The following is an 18,355-nucleotide window of genomic DNA, read 5'->3' as shown; positions in this document are numbered from 1 at the left end:
AAGCACCCACCCATCACCTCAGCTCCTTTCCAAGTCTTTCCACACTCCAATGGAGACTTGATTTATTTCTCTCCTTAGATTCCTAGTGGATGGTACCCTTTCCTGGCCTTCCTTCCTCTCCTCCCCCAACAGCAAGGTCCTCAGTGTCCCTGCTATTAGCAACTGTGCTCTCTTCTCAGGTAACTCAGGGACATGAAGGGCTTGCTCCAAACACACAGAGCCTTGGGTGGCTCTTGAATCCTGCACTTGGGAAGCCCGATTCCCACTCACTCAATTTCATTCCTTCCATCTCCTATTCCCAAACCAAACCTGTGTGAAGCCCAGCTTAATGCGCCTCTGCTTGAAGGTCTTGGCAAACTTCTCCAGCTCCTCGAGGTCACTAGGCTCATCGGCCCCTCCAGAATTGGGTAGATGCTTAGGCACTGGGAGATGCTGCGATGCTTCCAGATGGGGTTCTAAAGAGGATCCTGGCAGCCCAGGGCGCCCAACTGCCTGAGAGGGGAACATATGCCAAGCAGGTCCACAAAGATTCAACAGGCCGAGGAACATTCTCTGGTACTTGTTACTAATAGGCCCCCTTAGACGATGGCCCATCTTTGGATCCATTTAGTCCTATATTTGCAATGGCGTGAAAGTGGAAAATAGAGTTTCTATGATGATAGAGCAAATAACTGGGCTATCTGGGGCAGACACCATGGGCGTACAGGACAGGGAGGTGGCTTTCTGAGTTTTGGTCCATGACTCACTGTTTGAGCAGGTTATTTCCTCCTTTCAGTTTTCCACCATAAAAGGAGTTTGCAAGGTTGTTTACAGAGATTCCAAAAACAAATCTCAGAATGGGACAAGAAAAAGTCACTTATCTTGCCTGTGTTTTTCCATAAGCAAGGCAACTGAGGTGTCCAACAGGTACCAACTGAAGATAACAGAGGACATCGTGAACTCATGACTTTCATAGAACTTCCACACAGTTTCAAACTCCATGAGCCCTGCTTTACTTTGTACACCACCATTTTCTCTTGTGAGAGTGTCTTGGTTTTAATCAAAGGTATATTTACTAGTGCAATCTAAATGTGCCTTGCTCTCATTTGTTGTTGTCAGGATATACTCTTTCTTTAGTTTGTTTTTGTACAAAAATGTACCCTTAAACCAAGAATCATCTTCTGCCCATTTGGGGTCAGGAATGAAGCCAATTTCAAAACACCTATTATTTCACAAAGATGTAGGACAATCCACATCTAGGGGGCCAGGCGCTGGGTCAGCTCAGAGACTACTGGCCGTGTAGACCTGGACCAAATCTACCTTCTGCTTCCCAGTATGCTCTTTTCCAAAGATATCAGGCTTACCAGTCAGGTAGGCATCCTTAAGGTGAAGAGGAAAAAGGACCAGAGGCAAGTTAGGGATTCTTTCCCATAAAAAAGTCTTTTAGAACAGAATGGTTTGGAAACCATCATGGAGTGGGTCCTGTTTTGCAGGGAGAAAATGGGTTGGGAGAGGGTGGCATACACAGGACCCTCAAGGCAAAGTCTCAGTCTTCTTTGAACCTTTATTTTCATTAATTTATTTGTTCTTTCATTTGACAAATACTTATTGCGTTCTCTTCTAGACCACCTTCCTCCCCCTCCCCCTTCACATCAAATCAGTTACCAAGCTGGGCAATGCACACCTATAATCCCAGTGGCTTGAGAGGCTGAGGCAGGAGGATCACAAGTTCAAAAAGCCAGCCTTAGTAACTTAGTGAGGCCCTAAGCAACTCAGTGAGAATCTGTTTCTAAATAAAATACAAAAAAGGGCTGGGGATGTGTCTCAGGGGTTAAGTGCCCCCAGGTTTAATCCCTGGTGCAAAAGAAAAATAAATCAGTCACCAAATTGCATTGATTCAACTTCCCAAAACATCGTCTTACCCATTCCCTCCTCTCTATTTTTATTGCCATGACTCTAAGTCAATCCCTTATTAGCTCCCCCAACCAGAATATTTTTTAGATGAGGTCTTACTATGTTTTCCAGGCTGTTCTTGAACTTCTGGGTTCAAGTGAACCTCCCAACCCAGCATCCCAAGTAGCTGGGACTTACAGGTGCACAATACCATGCCAGTTACCATGGTCTAAAAAAATCTTCTAAATGGTCTCTCTGCCACCAGTCTCTTCATGCTCAAATGTTAGAAGACAAGAGCATTGATCTTGAATTCTCTCTAGGACCTCTTGCAGAGCCAAGTCTATAACCATGAGATTCTGGGGGAGCAGCCAGGAGAAGGTAAGGCGTCGCTCACTGTTCTGGTGACCCATTTCTTTTAACCACTAGGTGGCGCCTCCCCCTTCCACTCTCTTGAGAGGACACAAGCCCTCAGCATAACCGGAGCCCTTAACACATCCCTTAACACATGGGGATCTTAGCACAGAGAAAGGACACTGTAGGTCTCTGCAGTCACTTCCAACCATCCCATCCATCTGTAGAGAGACAGGTCCTACCACTGGGCAGGTTATCAACCTCCCAGGTAAGGGAGTTGATAGAGCCTTTCTGAGGTGGCCAAGCCACACACCCTGGCATGAAATTGCAGCTGCCCTAAGTGGCAAACAGGCTCTGTGTGGAACCATGTCAGCTCTGCAAATGTCCTCTCTCCTAAACCCAGACACGTGCCCACTGCAGGACATAGTCTGGAACAGTGGCCCTGAGGCGAGAGACTCAGGCTCTGTAGTCCAGGACATCAGGCCTATGGTACTCAGCCCCCTTCTTGGGGCTTGAGAGCACCCAGGCAGAGATGGTGGTCACCCTGGCATACCTGGGGAGCTAGATGACCCCTGGTCTTCAGAGGAGATCTGCTAGGGTCTGCAACAGGTCGCAGGCTAGTCTGGGAGTTGGAACCCCTGGGCTCTCATTCCAGCCTCACTATAGTGACACTGGGTAAACTGTCTCCCCTAACTGTAACTTGGATTTCTTCATGCTCCAGTACCTGGCTGTTTCCTTCTCCCAGAGAAGTAAGTGCTCTGCTAAAGGGGTAGGGAAACCCCAATGAGCTGAACTCTGCCCAGAGCTGAGACATTCCTAGAGGAAACAGGAGGAATGTGGTGTTTACCTGGGATGCAAGGCCAGGCCCTGTCTGTGGGAGGAGGAGGCTGTTCTGTTGTGGAAAGGGGAGAAGATTCGGCTGCAGACCTGAGTAAAAGGGGAGCAGACAAAGGAAGAAACAAGTAAATACCAGGCCATCTGAAGGACACACTCAACCCTGGAGCCAAGGAGTACTGTCCCCTCCCTCTGCTACCTAATCAGGTCTCTCAACCCACCTTGAGCCCTGTGGAGAGTCCCCCATGGGCACTGCCAGGCATTGCCTCACACAGGTGGAGGCAAACCAGACGCAGGGATAAACAGAGATGTAAACAGCAGTCCCCAAACCAGTCCTTCCGCTTGCCCGCCTGCCTGGAGAGGCACAAAGGCTAAGGAGGGTCAAGACAATCTAGGTTGGGATCTAACGAGCTGGGCTGAGGAACTCAAGGGGAGGGTGTGGGGGCGATGGCTGAGAATCCCAGAGGGAGATGAGGATTTCAGTTTTTCCTACGGGGAAGTAACTGGGATGGCTCCAAAAGACCAGGCTGAATCTGCAAGAATGTCAGACCAAGCAGACGGAGCCATACAGCTCTGAAGGGCAGTGGGCCATTGGTCAGAGGCTTCTGGCCAACCAGGACACTGTTTAGTTGGGAGGAAGGGCCGAGAGAAGGAAGGCCACTCCCTTGGGTGGTATTGATTCACCTGCTGCCCTACTGGGACCTCTTTCTCCTTCCTTCTCCATGTCCACAAAGGCTCTGTCAGTGGCCATGATAGGTGACCCTCCTCATGGGAGAGCTGCAGCTAGAACTGCAAACTCTCACAGCAGGGGTGGGACTGTCAAACCACCAAAGCAGACAATGGGGGCAGGTCACCCCAATCACACCCAAGAAGTACCTTGGGGAGTCTGTTGTCCCTAGGCTGTTTAGGGTCATTGATGTTTTGCATCTGCTGATGTTGACCTTTATGCTCTTCAGTCACGAAAAGTCAGGGCATAATTGTTCCTTATTAAAATAAATAGGCAATAAAGCTCTTCTAAGGAACCTTGGACTGGGAGTCTAGAGACTTGATTACAAACAGCAACTCTAACTTTACATTGCATTTTGAAATGTACAAAGTCTTCCCACATGCGTTATTTCAAGTAACCCTCAAGAACCTTGGGAAGTAGTGTTTTAGCATTAGCTCTTTTTTATGGAGGAGGAAATGGAAGCTTAGAGAGGTTAGATGAATTTCCCAAAGGACACACAGATAGTGAAGGATTCTTTTTTTTTTTTTAACCAATGAGTTATTCCGACTCAAAATTTTAAACTCCCCCCCCCCTCCCCGCACCTTGCATCATATACAGAGCTCAAAGGTTATGTGTCTGGAACACTTTCATGTCACTCTGTAGTCTTCCAAAAACATTGAATCATGTTATCTTTCTTTTCCTATTCCAGGAGTATGATGTGTATTGTTTAGCTGAAATAAACATTTGAAGGTTCAGATATGTTCCTATTTGTCCTAATGATATTCCAAGATGCCTCAAACACTAAGTATAGGGACTACAATTTGGGAAGGTGCTAATGATAGAAGGCAGATTTACATTTTGTTTGGAGTCTGGATTTCCAAATTCTCTACTTGGGATGTGTATAACTGACAAGAATGTATACTTTTATCCATCATTTTCAGCCTTAGTTGGTAGAGATGGGAGTGGGAGAGGCAGTGTAGTGTGATGGCCAAGAGCACAGGTCTCTCAGTCAGACTGTTCTGGAACTTCCAAGTAGGTCATCAGAGGCATAATACAACTGCCTACCTTACAAGGTTATTCTGAAAAGTCAGGAAGATCACTTAGACCCTACCACATCTTGCTCAAGAAATGTTAACTATTGCTATTAATAGTATAGTCCGTTTGCTCAAGGCCAGAGAGAAGTTCCCTGTGGATAACGTCTCTCCAAAAGACAACCTGAAAAGCCTTTGATAGCCTGTGGGAGGCACTGCTGCTCTATCCAAATAAAATCCCAGCCAGGCTTCCGGAGGTAAAAGTCTGCATCAAAGTCAGGCAAGGCTGCCCAGGAACTGGGACAAGTCTGCACTGTATCTCCCAGAGGACTTCTCTTTCCCTGTACCCCTGCCCACCCACCACTCCCCACCAGGCGGCAGCAGGGAGGGCACTAAATCTGCAGAGGCACTGCCAGGAGGCCATCCTCAAGCCTCCAGGTGACAAGCTGATCTTAACAGTAGAGGGGTAAACAGCTCCCTGTGTCCAGCATCCAGCAAGCAGCAGCAGCACCTGACCAGACTTGGGCTCTGTGGAACTCCCAGATTCTTACCTTGCTGTCCAGGCTGGGTCTGAGAAAGCAGGAACTGGGAAACAGACTGCAAGTGGCCGGGAACCAGCACGAGCTGCTGGAGCGGATGGAGAGAAGCCATGTCCTACAGGAGGACAGATACACAAACCCTGCAGAATTCACAAGCTTGGGGGCCCCAGCTCCCTCAGCCTTCAGCCCCCGCCAGGCCCTGCGTGTTCAGACTCGAAGTTTACAGGCAGTGACCTCGCCTCATGCTCCTATGTATCCCCAGCACGTGGCACACAGTAGCTAGTCCATTGATGCAGGTGGTGTTTCAGCACCCCTGCTCAGCCCAGCAGTCCTGCAAGGCCCGATTACTTAATTCTGGCCTCATGATTTGATTTTTCTGTGTGTCAACTGTGTCTCCCAACTGTAAATGCTCCAAGGGCCAACACTGAGTATTACCAATGTCTCAAAGATTTATCCTAGAAATGGCATGCAATCCCAAGTGTCTTTTGTTTATTTTTTAACCTCATGTCACTTGATTATGCCCAAAGTCATGCTTCAGCCATTTCTGCATCTGAGTCTTTTTGGATGTTATTGAGGAGGGAGTTGGAAGATGGGGCAAGCTATTAGTTCTTAATAAAACCAATCTGGTTTAACAGAAAGTCCATTTATACCCTGGCTTTCTCTCACTAGATCAGGACTTAGAAATAGCAATCCGACCTTTGTGGGGATCTGGGAGTCTTTTGTGACCCCAGACCCCAGGGCTCTGTGTCCCCACAGGGATGAGCTTAGGTCTCTATGGAGAGGTTTGGTAACCCTTGCTGAAGGAAGTAGGGAAAGGAACAGCCACAATTTCTTCCCCAGGTCATCCAAACTGAGAAAGAGAACTGGCCCTAGGAACACTAGCTGAGACCTTTGCTGTCACCGCCTCAGGATGTCTCTCTTCCCACACCAGCACTCCATCCTAGTTTGGCTTTGACATATAACCTTGGAGGAGGCAGAGTGGGCCCACTAAGGACAGAAAACTTATTACAATTTTTTTGTATGGTGGTAGGGACTGAACCCAGGGCCTTGTGCATACGAGGCAAGCACTCTACCGACTGAGCTATCTCCCCAGCCCCTAGGTAGGTCCTTTGTGTTGGCTAGACTAGCTCCTTTTGTCCCGCAGAGGTAGAGACCTGCCTCTCCACACCCCTAGCCAGGATTTACCTCTACATGTACTATTTAGGGGTGCCCCATCTCTTTCCCCAGTCCTCTTAGACTCTCTCCCATTACCTATAGGGGGTTCTTCAGACCAATATGGATTCACAAAGTGCCAAGTGTAGAGGTTTAGCATTTTGTATAGGGATTGGATTAAACCCACTGGCCCACTGAAAGGATCAAGATTCCCTGGCATGGGTTGGTACTCACCCCAGACATTTGGTTTCCAGACATCATGGCAGGTCCTTGGCTCAGGTGGCATGGCCGATGGGAGAGGGTCTGCTGCAGGGAGTCACTGAGGTCCTCTGTTTTAATCTGCAAGTGGAGGTAGAAGGAGTGTCAGTTCTGGGTCAGAAATGACAGGGCAGACAGAAATGGCAATGTGGAAAAGACCAAGCCAGGAGAGGAGTGACAAGCCTGGAGAGGAAAAAGCTTGCGCCTCCTGCCAGTGGATACCCTTGGGCAGGGCAGCTGGTCAGGGACATGTGTACCCACTGTACTCTGGAGCACTGATCTGCAAGACAGGGAGCCTGTTTAGGCTGATGGTTCCCCAACACTGTGCTGAGGGTGATTAATGCTCTTCCTCATTCAAATGAGAAAAATCAGGGTGTTGTAGTGACTTCAAAATAAAGCTTATTGGATTAAATTCTGGTAAATTCAGAGATGGTGGGGTTTTTCTTTTTCCTTAAAGGAGGAGCTATTGGGATTTCCTTTATGAAATGATGGTGATTCTAACTGACATTTCAAAAATTTTCCACCCAAAGAATAAAGCATTGGCCAGGCACAGGGGTGCACGCCCGTAATCCCAGGGACTCAGAAGGCTGAGGCAGGAGAGTCACAAGTTCGAGACCAGCCTGGGCAATTTAACAGGATCCTTTCTCAAAATAAAAAAGGGTTGGGAGTGTAGTTCAGAACCTCAGAACCACAGGCGTACATACACACCTCAGTGAACAAATGGCAAGCCTTTTTGATTTCCCCCAAATCTTTTTTATTTTCCTGTGAATATCAATCCATGAAACACCTTCTGGGAACCACTGATCCAAAAACATTGTTTCCGTCTATCTCCTCTAGTCCTCCCCTCTCGGTGCTAAGATACCTCTGCAGGGGCCCTCCTGGCCTGGGTGGCTCTGGTGACAATCTGCCTGCTTCCCTACAGGCGAGGACATGTCTTCCTCACAGCCACTGCTGCGATTGCAGCCTGCAGGGCCTGTGGTGCTTTCCAGCTCTCTCCAGTCTCCACCACCCTTCAATGACACACCAGCCACCCACCTGCCGGCTTCCCAGGTGTCTCAGGGAAGGGCAGGAGGTGCCCCGCCCCCCACCCCAGGACTACTACCCTCTTGTAGCCTTTTAGGAAGTCCACTGGGAGGCGGAGCCAAGTGACTGAATTCATAAAATGTGGCAAAGAGCACAGAATCTAGACCACACCTTATAAAAAACACTGACGAGACCCTCTGAATAGGACAGCTGCTTGTCCCCAGATGGAAATGGCCATAGAGATTATGGCTGAAAGCACTTTCTTGATCTGTATTGGGACTATCACTGTCATCCCACGCCTCTCCTGTGGGAATTAATTTAACCCAAGTGAAAAGTTGAGACTAACAGCTGAATTGGTGCTTGACCCCTGTAGAGAATGACACTTTGGAACATTTAGGGAAGAATTCCCTTTGGCGGGACAGTTAGAAAGATTCTCCTGAGTGATACGGGAGACCAAGGAAGGAGTTACTATCCTACTTACGGTGGCTTGCTCGTGTGGGAACTCAAGGCATGTTAAGTGAATAAAAGACAAACAAAATCCACCTCTGAAGAGACTCCAGTAAGACACAGCGAGGAAGACACTGGACAGAGAGCGAGGCTGACCCTGTTTCCAGTCCTGACTCTGACTCTAACTTACTATGGAATCTTCTTGAGCAATCTCTCTGCCTTTATGGGACTCAGTTTCCCCATCCGTTTTACAAGGCTACATGGTTTGTCTCTCTTTCTCCCTTGTGCATTTGGCATCTCGTTAGTCCTGCAGTGTTCTTGGATGAAGCAGATCCAAGAGAACGCTGAGAAGCCCTGGAAAACGGTAAGAAGTTGGCTCTTCCAGGCACCGTCTTTACACATGATTTTGCACACTTGAGACCACCCTGGAACTTTGCAAAGAAGAGGAAGAGAGACGGGAAGTCGAGCTATGAGGACGGAGAGTAACTTCCTGAAAATTCAAAAGTTTTGGCCAGTGGGTAGTCTCCAGTGAGCCCCACTTTGCCCCACCCCCACACCCCTTGAGCTCTGCATCTCTCTCACTCTAGGCACCTCAAAGAAGTGCTGGTGTCAGAGTTTTGCACCCAGAAGTTAGTGTTTCCACATCCTAGACTCCTGGAAACACTGGCGAGCAGGTTTTTAAAAACTAGAGAAAGATGATAAACTACTTATCTCAAAACAACCACCATAGGAGCTTCATGGTTTGCTCTGAGAAGCCGCTTGACCTCCAGCTTCCCGTCCCCGCCCCTCCCCTCTCTGTGCCTCTCCCACCCCAGGGCATCTCTACCCAGAGAGGACAGGGGGAGGCAGGATGGAGGACAGGGGACAGTGAAAAGCTGGAGGTGAAATCTGACTGGTGGAAGCGCCTCGGGCAACTTGGCTCAGCTCCAGCTTAGAGGCAAGTGGCGAGGTTCCTTTACAGACTCATTATGCGCAATGGAGAGATAAGGAGGTGCAGCCATGACAGAGCTTGAAAACATGTGCTTTGCTTCCAACCCGGGCGCTATCTGTTAGAATCCCTGCCAGGTCATCCTGCAACACTTAATTTCAGAAACCAGCGCCACCATGAAAGAAGACTCACCCTTTCATCTGCTTCCTGGATCGATTGCCCTCCAAACTCCTTTGGGGGACACTCCTGACCCCCCACTTCAGAAAACGAAGTGCCCTTGTAGTAGAAGTCCTTTGGGTGTGACCTGGGGCTTTCTGACAACTCTGCGTATGCCACTCCTGATTCTTTCTGGCTTCACCAACCTTCTACTCTTTCATTTTTTATAATTCCTCACCACCTGGGTGTGAGGTGCTGATGGTAACCCCCAAAGAAGACAATCCTAAACTAACCAGATTGAAAGACAACAAGGAGACCTCTTTCTCAATGATGTTTTTAAAATTTCAGTTTTGCTGGACTGGGGGGCGTATCTCAGGGGCAGAGTGCTTGCCTATCACTTGTGAGAACCTGGGTCAACCCCAGCACCACTGAAGAAATAAAATCTCAGCTTTGCTCAGTGGGCTCAGGAAGAGCAGAACTGGGCAAGGCACAGTGACACATGCCTGTAATCTCAGCGGTTCCGCAGGCTGAGGTAGGAGACTCATGAGTTCAAAGCCAGCCTCAGAAATTCAATGAGGCTCTAAGCAACTCAGCTAGACTCTGTCTCTAAATAAAATATAAAAAAGGGCTGGGGATGTGGCTCGGTGGCTGAAGGTCCCTGGGTTCAATCCCAGGTACCAAAAAACAAAAAACAAAAAACAATGCAGAACTGGAATAGGAAGGAGAGAGGTACGGTGACAATTTCTACTGCCTTCTGCTTACCTGCGAACACTCTCAGGGTCTAAGAAACTAAGAAATCAAGAACTAAAGTCTTCTCTAATCCAAAAAATCCCTTTTCACAGCTGTCGAGTGGAAAAGGTTGGAACCTTTCCAGGCAACTGGGTGTTGGCTGTGGATCTGGAAGATGAGATAGAGAGACTTCTGTTGGATCCCATTGACTTCTAAGGTGAGAACCGCAGGCAAATTGGATGAAAACCCAATTTCCCCCGTACTTGTGAAAACCCAACCAAACCCACAGCCTGCCTGGAACCACGAAGATCCCCTCCAGGGTCTCTTTGGCAGTTTTTCTCACGCAAGTGGAATATTTCTCCAGGCTCTACCTGGAATGGCTGATACCTGGGGACAGGGGCCACCACGGCACGCTCAGCCCTGTCCCAGACACGAGCACCCCATCCACCGACCAGACAAGGTTTATTAGTCTAGGATCTTCTCCACCCACTGTGCTGTGCAAAAGTGTTACACTGAGTCTTGGGCAGTGACCAGGGAGGTAAAAAGGTATCATGAATGATTATCTTTTCTAATCCCATTGAACTCCCTGACTTCACTCACTTTAGAAAGCAGTAGCTTGTTCTGGAAGGCGGGAGCCCCTTCTGAGGAGGTGGAAGCCCTCGCACATTCCCTACTGGGCTCTGCTTCCCAGTCCAGAGGGTGAGGACAGGGCTCAGCTTCCCAACTCACAGAAGCCCAAGGAGCTTCAGAAATGGGTAGGATGTTATATAGCCAGATGCTGTCAAAACTCCCGGTGCCCCCTCCACCAGGCGGAACCATAAATGGCCCAGAAATAGAAAAAGAGAGAAGACCACAAGTGAGGGGGAAGGTGGTGTTCCTGTCCAGACGTATGCCTGGGACTCCCCACTGCCTGCCTGTTTGGGGGCCACCAGATGGCTTGGGGGTCCTTTTCTCTAGCCCCCTCCCCAGGACACTTTCACATGCCCTCCCAGCGTGGGGGGGTACAGTCCAACACTAATGAATATATCACTGGTGATGAAAATGATCAAAGCTGTTGTCCTAGTTGCATAACTCGTGGAAAGTGTTTCATAAACATTTCACAAGAAGGAGCATTTCAAAGCGCGAACATCTCCCGACCTGCCTTCAATTACAGGCAAGGCTTTTTTTTTTTTTTTTTTCTTTCTCTCTCCCCCCTTCTACATTTCTCCCTAGCAGTGAGGAAGAGTTTCTGTTTTGTAACTGAGCCATAAAGAGCTGGCAAGTGCATTCCTCTCGCAAATATTCTAAAAATATATTCCAAGTGGTGGGATGGGGCAGGCAGGTAGCTCAACTCGGGTGAGCGGTGCTGAAAGTACTCCATTCAGGTGAATGTTGGCTGCATGCTTTTTTCTTTCTTTTTTTCTTTTGCGGTACTGGGGATGGAGCCCAGGACCTCGCTCCTGCTAGGCAAATGCTCTGCTGCTGAGCTACGCCCCACTCCAGGGGCATTTTTGCTTGGGAGCCTCTTCTCTCACTGGACTCTTGGTTATTCCAGAAGAGCCCAAGGCCCCTACCCCCTTGAATCCTCCAGGAAGTGCCCAGGGAGATGGCCTCATCCAGTCTCTAGTCTCTAGTCCTAAGATCCAGCAGCTAGGATGCACTTTTAACCACGCAAAATAGGACCATCTAGCTCACTGAGAACATCAAACTTCCATGCAAAGAGGGATGAAGAGAGGAAACACCACCCCTTTAATAAACTAATGCCCCTTTAGAAGCTGGAGCCACGTGGTGCTGCCACCCCTGAAAAACAGCTTTCTAGAGAGAGAGCCTGCATTTCCTGCTCGCGCCTACTCTGGATATGCAACAGGTTTATCAGTCACGTTGTTTAATGCTTTGGCTCTAGTGCTTGGAACATAGTGATGCTGTGCTGACACATGCTTGAAAATCCCCATCATGTTAAGCCCATAAAGTTTTCCTCTCCGTCTGGATGTGAATTCAGGCTTAAATACTCTAGGAAGGGGCTGTGCCCTCGTGGAGGACCCGCCCTCTCAAATGTTTCCTGGTGTCCAGGCCTTGAATAATTGTAACCAGTGCACTGCTATATAGCCCTCCTTGGACACATCCAGTGTCCCCTCCAACCGGCAGCTGCATCAGTGGGAGTTCCCTTTTGTAGCCCTGACTCCTTTGAACCAGAGTCCCCTGGTTCTCCTGGTGGCCCACCTGGCAAACAAGGGGACAGAGCTGCCCACTCCAGTTCTTTGGCTGGGGAGGAGAACCATATAGAACTTTTGATTGGCCCACACAGAGGGCTCCTCCAGGCCTAAATGAGCGAAAATGACAGGAGGTGGAGGCGAGGTGCAGGGAGAAATGCTGAGCACCATATGTAAGGACTGTTTCCATGCCCAGTGGCTCTTCTTGGAAGATCTAGGTGTGGATGCAGCACATTGTCACTCTGGGTTCTGTTATGTATATGTGAGCTGCTGATCATGGAAAGACTTTGCGGCCCCTTCCAGAGCAGAGGATGAGAAAAAAATCCAGAAACCAAGCACAAGGCTCATCATGAACCAAAGGACTTGTCTTCAGTGCCATCCCTGCTTCTAACTAATTGCATGATCTAATACTAATTTCATTCATCTTTCTAAGCCAAGATCATTCCTCCACAAAAGGAGGGAAATAGACCAGGTGTGATCTTATTGACAAGCTTGTACTCATATAAAGAATGCACCCTCCAAAAGAATTGCACCAACTCCCTTGCCTTGATGTACCTGAAACTTGCTTATGATGTACCCAAAACTTGATGTACTCAAAACTTGCTTAAAAGCCCTGCTGTGCTCGGGGCTCAGACTTTGGAAATTATCCCTCTGGGCCCTGGCGCCACTAATAAAGTGTTGCTTCCAGATCTTGTATCTTGACCCTCATTTTTCACTATAATCTAGTTAAGAAATTTATAATGTATGAAGAGAGAGTAGGAACAGACTTGTAAACCTATAAAAATGCTTATTATATTATTAGACCCATTTTACAGAAGAAAAGATTGAGGCTTGCAAATGTCACGAAAACTGCTTAAATTCACACTGCTTGTAAATAATAGAGCTGATATTTCAATTCAAGTCTGATTCCATAACTCTTTTCCAAAATCTTGACTCTTTGATTATTTACTCTGTGTGACAGAATCATTGAATTCTAAACTTTTAAGGTAGCTAGGTGCAGGTTGTGCCAGGTACCTGGCAGATATTTTTAAAGTATTGATTAAGGCTGGGGATGTAGCTCAGTAGTAGAGCACTTGCTTAGCATGTGAGACCCTATGTTCCCTCTTTAGCACTGAAAAAAAAAAAAAAAAAAATCCAAAAAGTGTTGATTTCCTTCCTTGCCCTTGAGAACTGGAAGGAAATATAGATATCACCTGTTCATTTTATATGTGACTCCTGAAGTCCAGAGAGGGAAAGTAACTTGCTCAGAGAAACACAGAGTTGCAACCAACTAGGGCATTAGGACAGGTCTTCTAACTCCTCATCCAGTATGGAGTTTGTTCCACTGTACTGTGGCACATTTCTATATTCTATTTCTATTGCTCATGCTGTTGCCTCCTCTGGCTTCTGTAACAACTGAGTAGTAGCCCTAACCAGATTTAGACTTAAACAAAAGGAAGTTTCCACTCAGAGTCCTCAATTACTGTATAGGGTCAGGTTCAAATTCAGATGAAGCACACATTCACCTGATATAATCACATAATGCACTTGGCTTTGGAACCAGTATTCTGTATGTCTTTGACTCTCACATAGAAATGAACTCCACAGGTTTGATAATTGCTCTCTCCCTCCCTCATTATGGGGAAGAGAGGTGACCAGGGCAAAGAGAAGATTCCAGCTGGCCATGGATTCTCCACCCTAGAGTACACTTCACTACGGGGTTCCAAAGGACACACTGGAAAGAAGTGAAGGTGTCCTGTCTGTCCAGGATACACACACACGCAACACCAACCTACAATTGTGAAGCACTACACAGATTTGCTCCATAAGCTTCAGATCAAGAAAGAAAATGGTACTTTTCAAAGTAATTTAAGATTAAACCAATTTCTGACATCGTCACCATTTATTCTTCAAGACAAATGAGAGAAGTAATCTTATCAAATCATTTTTGTTTGGTTTTGCAGTTCTGGGGATTGAACCAGGGCCTCAATGCATGCGAGGCAAGCTATCAAATCATTTGACAGATATGGGAACCAAGGCTCAGAGAACTTAAGCAACATGCCTGACGTCACAGAGCTGGAAAGGGCAGAGCCTGACTCTCGACTTGGATCTCTGGTCTCCCCACCCGCCCCCACCTCCGTCTCCTACCTGACCATGCTGTGAGACAGCTTCCCTGGGTCCCCCACCCTTAATTTCTGAACCCCTGGAAGTGACTAAGATGTGCTTGTGGACTCCTGCCTCTTTGGTCCATTATACATATTGTTTTTGTGCATGGTGCACAGTTGGCCGAACACTTCCACAAGTGTAACCTGGGACTTCTACACACGTACGTGGCCTAAGTAGTTATTGAAAGTGAAGTTTTGACAAGTCTGAATGGAATTCTCTTTGGTATTTCCAAGATGCTAAAGTTAAAGCACTGGATAAATGAAAAATGTTTTTCCTTGTTAATTTTCATCTTCTAGAAGAGTGTCCAGTAAGGCTGAGGTCCCTGTTCCTCATATTCTTTTGGCACCCAAATAAAGTGAAACATCACCAGCTCTGCTCAAATGGCCATGGAGTAGGTGGCCTTCAGGTGATGTGCTAAACAGAGGTTTCCTGCCCCTCATCAGTGCAAACATTCAACAAACATTAAGGAAGCACCTACTATATATTAAGATAGTATATATAACAGAGAGCTCCAAGCTTAACTAGGAGACCTCCCAAGTCAAAACGTTACCTCTAGCAGGGCATGGTGGCATATACCTGTAATCCCAGAGATTCAGGAGGCTGAGGCAGGAGGATCACAAGTTCAAAGCCAGCCTCAGCAACTTAGTGAGGTTCCAAGCAATTTAGCAAGATCCTGTCTCAAAATAAAAAATTTAAAAGGGCTGGAGATATAGCTCAGTGGTTAAGTGCCCCTGGGTTTAATCCCTGGTACCAAAACAAAAAGTCACCTCCAGCAGTGTGATACTTCTAAGGATCAGAAGTCAGTACAGGGCAGCATAGAAAAGGGTACGATTCACCTTATCAGGGAGGAGGATGGCTAGAGAAAAGGGAAGGAGGCAGAGAACAGAAGGGAAAGTCCTTTCTGAGCAATCCTGAAGGATGAAGAGGAGTTTGCCAGGCAGAGAAGGTAAAGAAGGGCATCCCAGGCCCAGGGCACCACAGAGGATGGAACAGCCACTTCTTGCTCAGGAACTCCAAGCAATCTGGGGTCGCTGCGGTGGCGGGCAGGATGGCAGGGGAGAGCAGGAGGGCCAAGGACAGGATGGAATATTGGTCCATAACGTGGAGGAGTTCAGGCTGACTCTGGGGGGGTCAGTTGTGACTGGAGGAAAGGGAGGGACAGGGTTGAGCTTGTAGTTTTAGTTTGGTTCTCCCAACTGTCACATAGAATACGGATTCGAAGCGTACAGGTGTACTCCAGGAAGCAGGACAATGGGAAAAAGCTGTTTATAGCAATAGTCCAGGTGAGAACTGATGAGCATGTACCTGAGGCCAGAACGAAGGCATGCAGAGGAAGAGGCTGAATAGAGTGCTTCTAGGATAGCAAATACACTTCCACCGTACAAGTCGATCTTAACAAAGGATTCCAGGAATTCTCTGTTGAATGCCTGAAGGACTAAAAGCAGCAGTACTGAAAAAAGTCTGAAGAACCCTCAGTCAAACTGCTAGTACATGGAATGGAAAGTTCGTGGGGTTCTAGAAAATACCTACTTTCTACAATTTTTAATTTTTTTTTTTTTTTTTTTTGCAGTATTGGAGATCAAACCCAGAGCCTCATGCATGCCAGGCAAGCGCTCTACTACTCAGCTATCTTGCCAACTTGAATTTTAAAAGCTAAGTATTCGTTTTAAATTAGAATTAAGATTTAAGCAGTAAGCATTCAAAATGTCATATAAAAATAATTGAATTTGCTTTTTTTTTTACTATTGTTCACAACAATACTCAGCTTAAATAATTACGCAGGTTGATTGTGATTTTTTAATTGGACATTTTCATCAATGCAATTTAATGTGTAGGTAAAAAATTATTTTAACCATAATAAGTGGATTTGGCAATGTGTTTTACATTGAACCTTTTCTTCACTTATATATGGACTATACGTGAGTACTATTTATGAGTATAACAAATGACAGGCATATTTTCTTTAGCTGAATAAACTATTCATTTATATAACTATTATAACTATTAATTTATATAATCTGATTCAATTAATACATGGGCAATTAATACATGGCTTCAATACGAATCTTTTTGAAAACTATTTTCTTAACCAAACATTTATTTCATAAGACTACATTCCACCCTGTACCTGGTGTAATTTTAAAATTAATTGCTTGTAACCTCATTTTACTAATAATGCTTATTATCTTTCCTATTAATGCATTAACTGATTAATCAGGTCTTAAAATTTTTATAAGATGCTTATGTTGAAAATTTTAAGATACCATCACAGGTCTCAAAATAAGACTTTTTGTGTATAAATGAACCTGTTGTTTTTACTATGCAGAATTGCATGATTTTAAGTTACATGAAATTAACATAACTGATTCTGTTTTAATTATAATTTGTTAACTACTGTACGTATCATTAAAATAAATTTGAAGATGAAAAACAGTTGTCATATAACTAACTATATAGGAATTTATCATTTCCAAGGTGGTAAAGTTAATTGGAGAGTTTCCTCTGCTCCTGGTGAAGGATGCCTTGAGAGTTTCAAAAGCACATTATTTAAATAAACACACATACAAGCGTATAGATGCACATTTGCATATTTATGTGTATACAATGCACACATATGTTTAAATAAATGTGTGGTTAAACTGACAGCTGGGAATCCAGCTCCTTGTCTCCCACCTCCTGAGTCCCTGTGTCCCAGCAGACCACACCTGAGATGTGGCCCGTAGACTGACTTGTACATTTCTAGCGTGTTCTGCAGTTTACAAAGAACTTTCAAATGCATCACTTCTGTGGATTTTCAGACTACCCCCAGAAGCTTGGAAAGGTGGATAATGTTAAGGAGGAAACCTTAGGAAAATGAGATTCATGAATGGTAAGAGATTTGTCCCAGGCACACAGCAGGCTGGCAGGAGAACTGTGATTGGAACCCATGTCATCAGATTGAGCACAGCCTTGTAAATGCCTATGATTTTCTGAGGAAGGCTTCATAAACAAACGGATTTTCAAAGTCACAGAAATCTCTCCCTTAAAGCTCCAAAACCTTTTATTTCAGTTTTGGATAGTATATATTGGTTTCTTTTTGAATAGAGATCTTGCTAGAAGGTATTATATACATCCCTATTTTCTCTTAAAGAGCACCTGAAAGCTAATTTAGTCGATGACTCAGAGTCATAATTTCAAACTGCTTTGGAAAGCAATCACACCCTCAGGGACACTGAAGTGTTTGGACTCTGTTGGCCAATGCACTCTATGTCCCTAGACTGCCTGACTTTTTCTTTTCTTCCTTTTCTCTCTCTCTTTCTTTCTTTCTTTCTTTCTTTCTTTCTTTCTTTCTTTCTTTCTTTCTTTCTTTCTTTCTTCCTTTCCTTTCTTTTTCTTCTCTCTCTCTCTCTCTCCGTCTCCCTCTCCCCCTCCTCTCTCCCTCCCCCCCCCCCCCTCTCCCCCCCCCCCCCGCTCTCTCCCTCTCTCTCTCTCTCCCTCTCTCTCTCCTCTCCCTCCCTCCCTCCCCCTCTCTCTTTCTCTCTCCCTCTCTCTCTCTCTCTCTCTCTCTCTCACTCTTCTCTCTCTCTCTCTCAGTTCTGCTTTTCCCATAATGTTTGCTTTCTATCCCACAGTCAGGTTTTTCTCTGCTACTGCTGATTTGCTTGCTAACCCCCTATTCCAGCTTAAATTAGCAACTTTTATCTGCTAAGGGCTGGAAAAATCAGAATGCTCATTAAAAAGCAGAATCATTATAATTGTTCTTAAAACAAAAGTTTGAGGCTCTGAAAAAGGGTCTAGCTTGAGGTTTAGTTTTGCCCTGCTCTTACTTTCTGCTGGGTTCTAAATAAGTGAGGCTCTCTGAATAAGCGAGGTAAAGCAGCATCCCTAGCTCCCCCCACAACACTGGACTTGCCCCCAGGTGTCATATTTATTGAGTGCAGCCTCTCCTGTTAACCCTATTAACTTAGTACAGGCCTAGAGGCACATGGTTGGTTGAACCCATGCAATTGACTTTT

The 18,355-nt window shown here is 46.2% G+C and overlaps 1 protein-coding gene across 3 annotated transcripts in view; it reads right to left on the bottom strand.

The window, feature by feature from the left end:
- POU2F3 (POU class 2 homeobox 3) overlaps positions 1-18,355 on the bottom strand; it is a 76,590-nt gene that overhangs the window by 12,984 nt on the left and 45,251 nt on the right. For all 3 annotated transcript variants that reach the window (XM_079103901.1, XM_079103900.1, XM_079103902.1), the window contains 4 exons: positions 6,720-6,824; positions 5,346-5,448; positions 3,071-3,150; positions 310-492 (listed from right to left, as the gene is read on the bottom strand). In XM_079103901.1, the coding sequence (XP_078960027.1) occupies positions 310-492; positions 3,071-3,150; positions 5,346-5,448; positions 6,720-6,824 (471 nt within the window). The remainder of the gene's footprint in view (positions 1-309; positions 493-3,070; positions 3,151-5,345; positions 5,449-6,719; positions 6,825-18,355) is intronic.

Source organism: Sciurus vulgaris (assembly GCF_902686455.1).
Source record: "Sciurus vulgaris genome assembly, chromosome: 11".
NCBI classification, from domain to species: domain Eukaryota; kingdom Metazoa; phylum Chordata; class Mammalia; order Rodentia; family Sciuridae; genus Sciurus; species Sciurus vulgaris.
The sequence above is the reverse complement of the archived record's forward strand: the minus strand, read 5'-3'. Positions and strand labels throughout refer to the sequence as shown.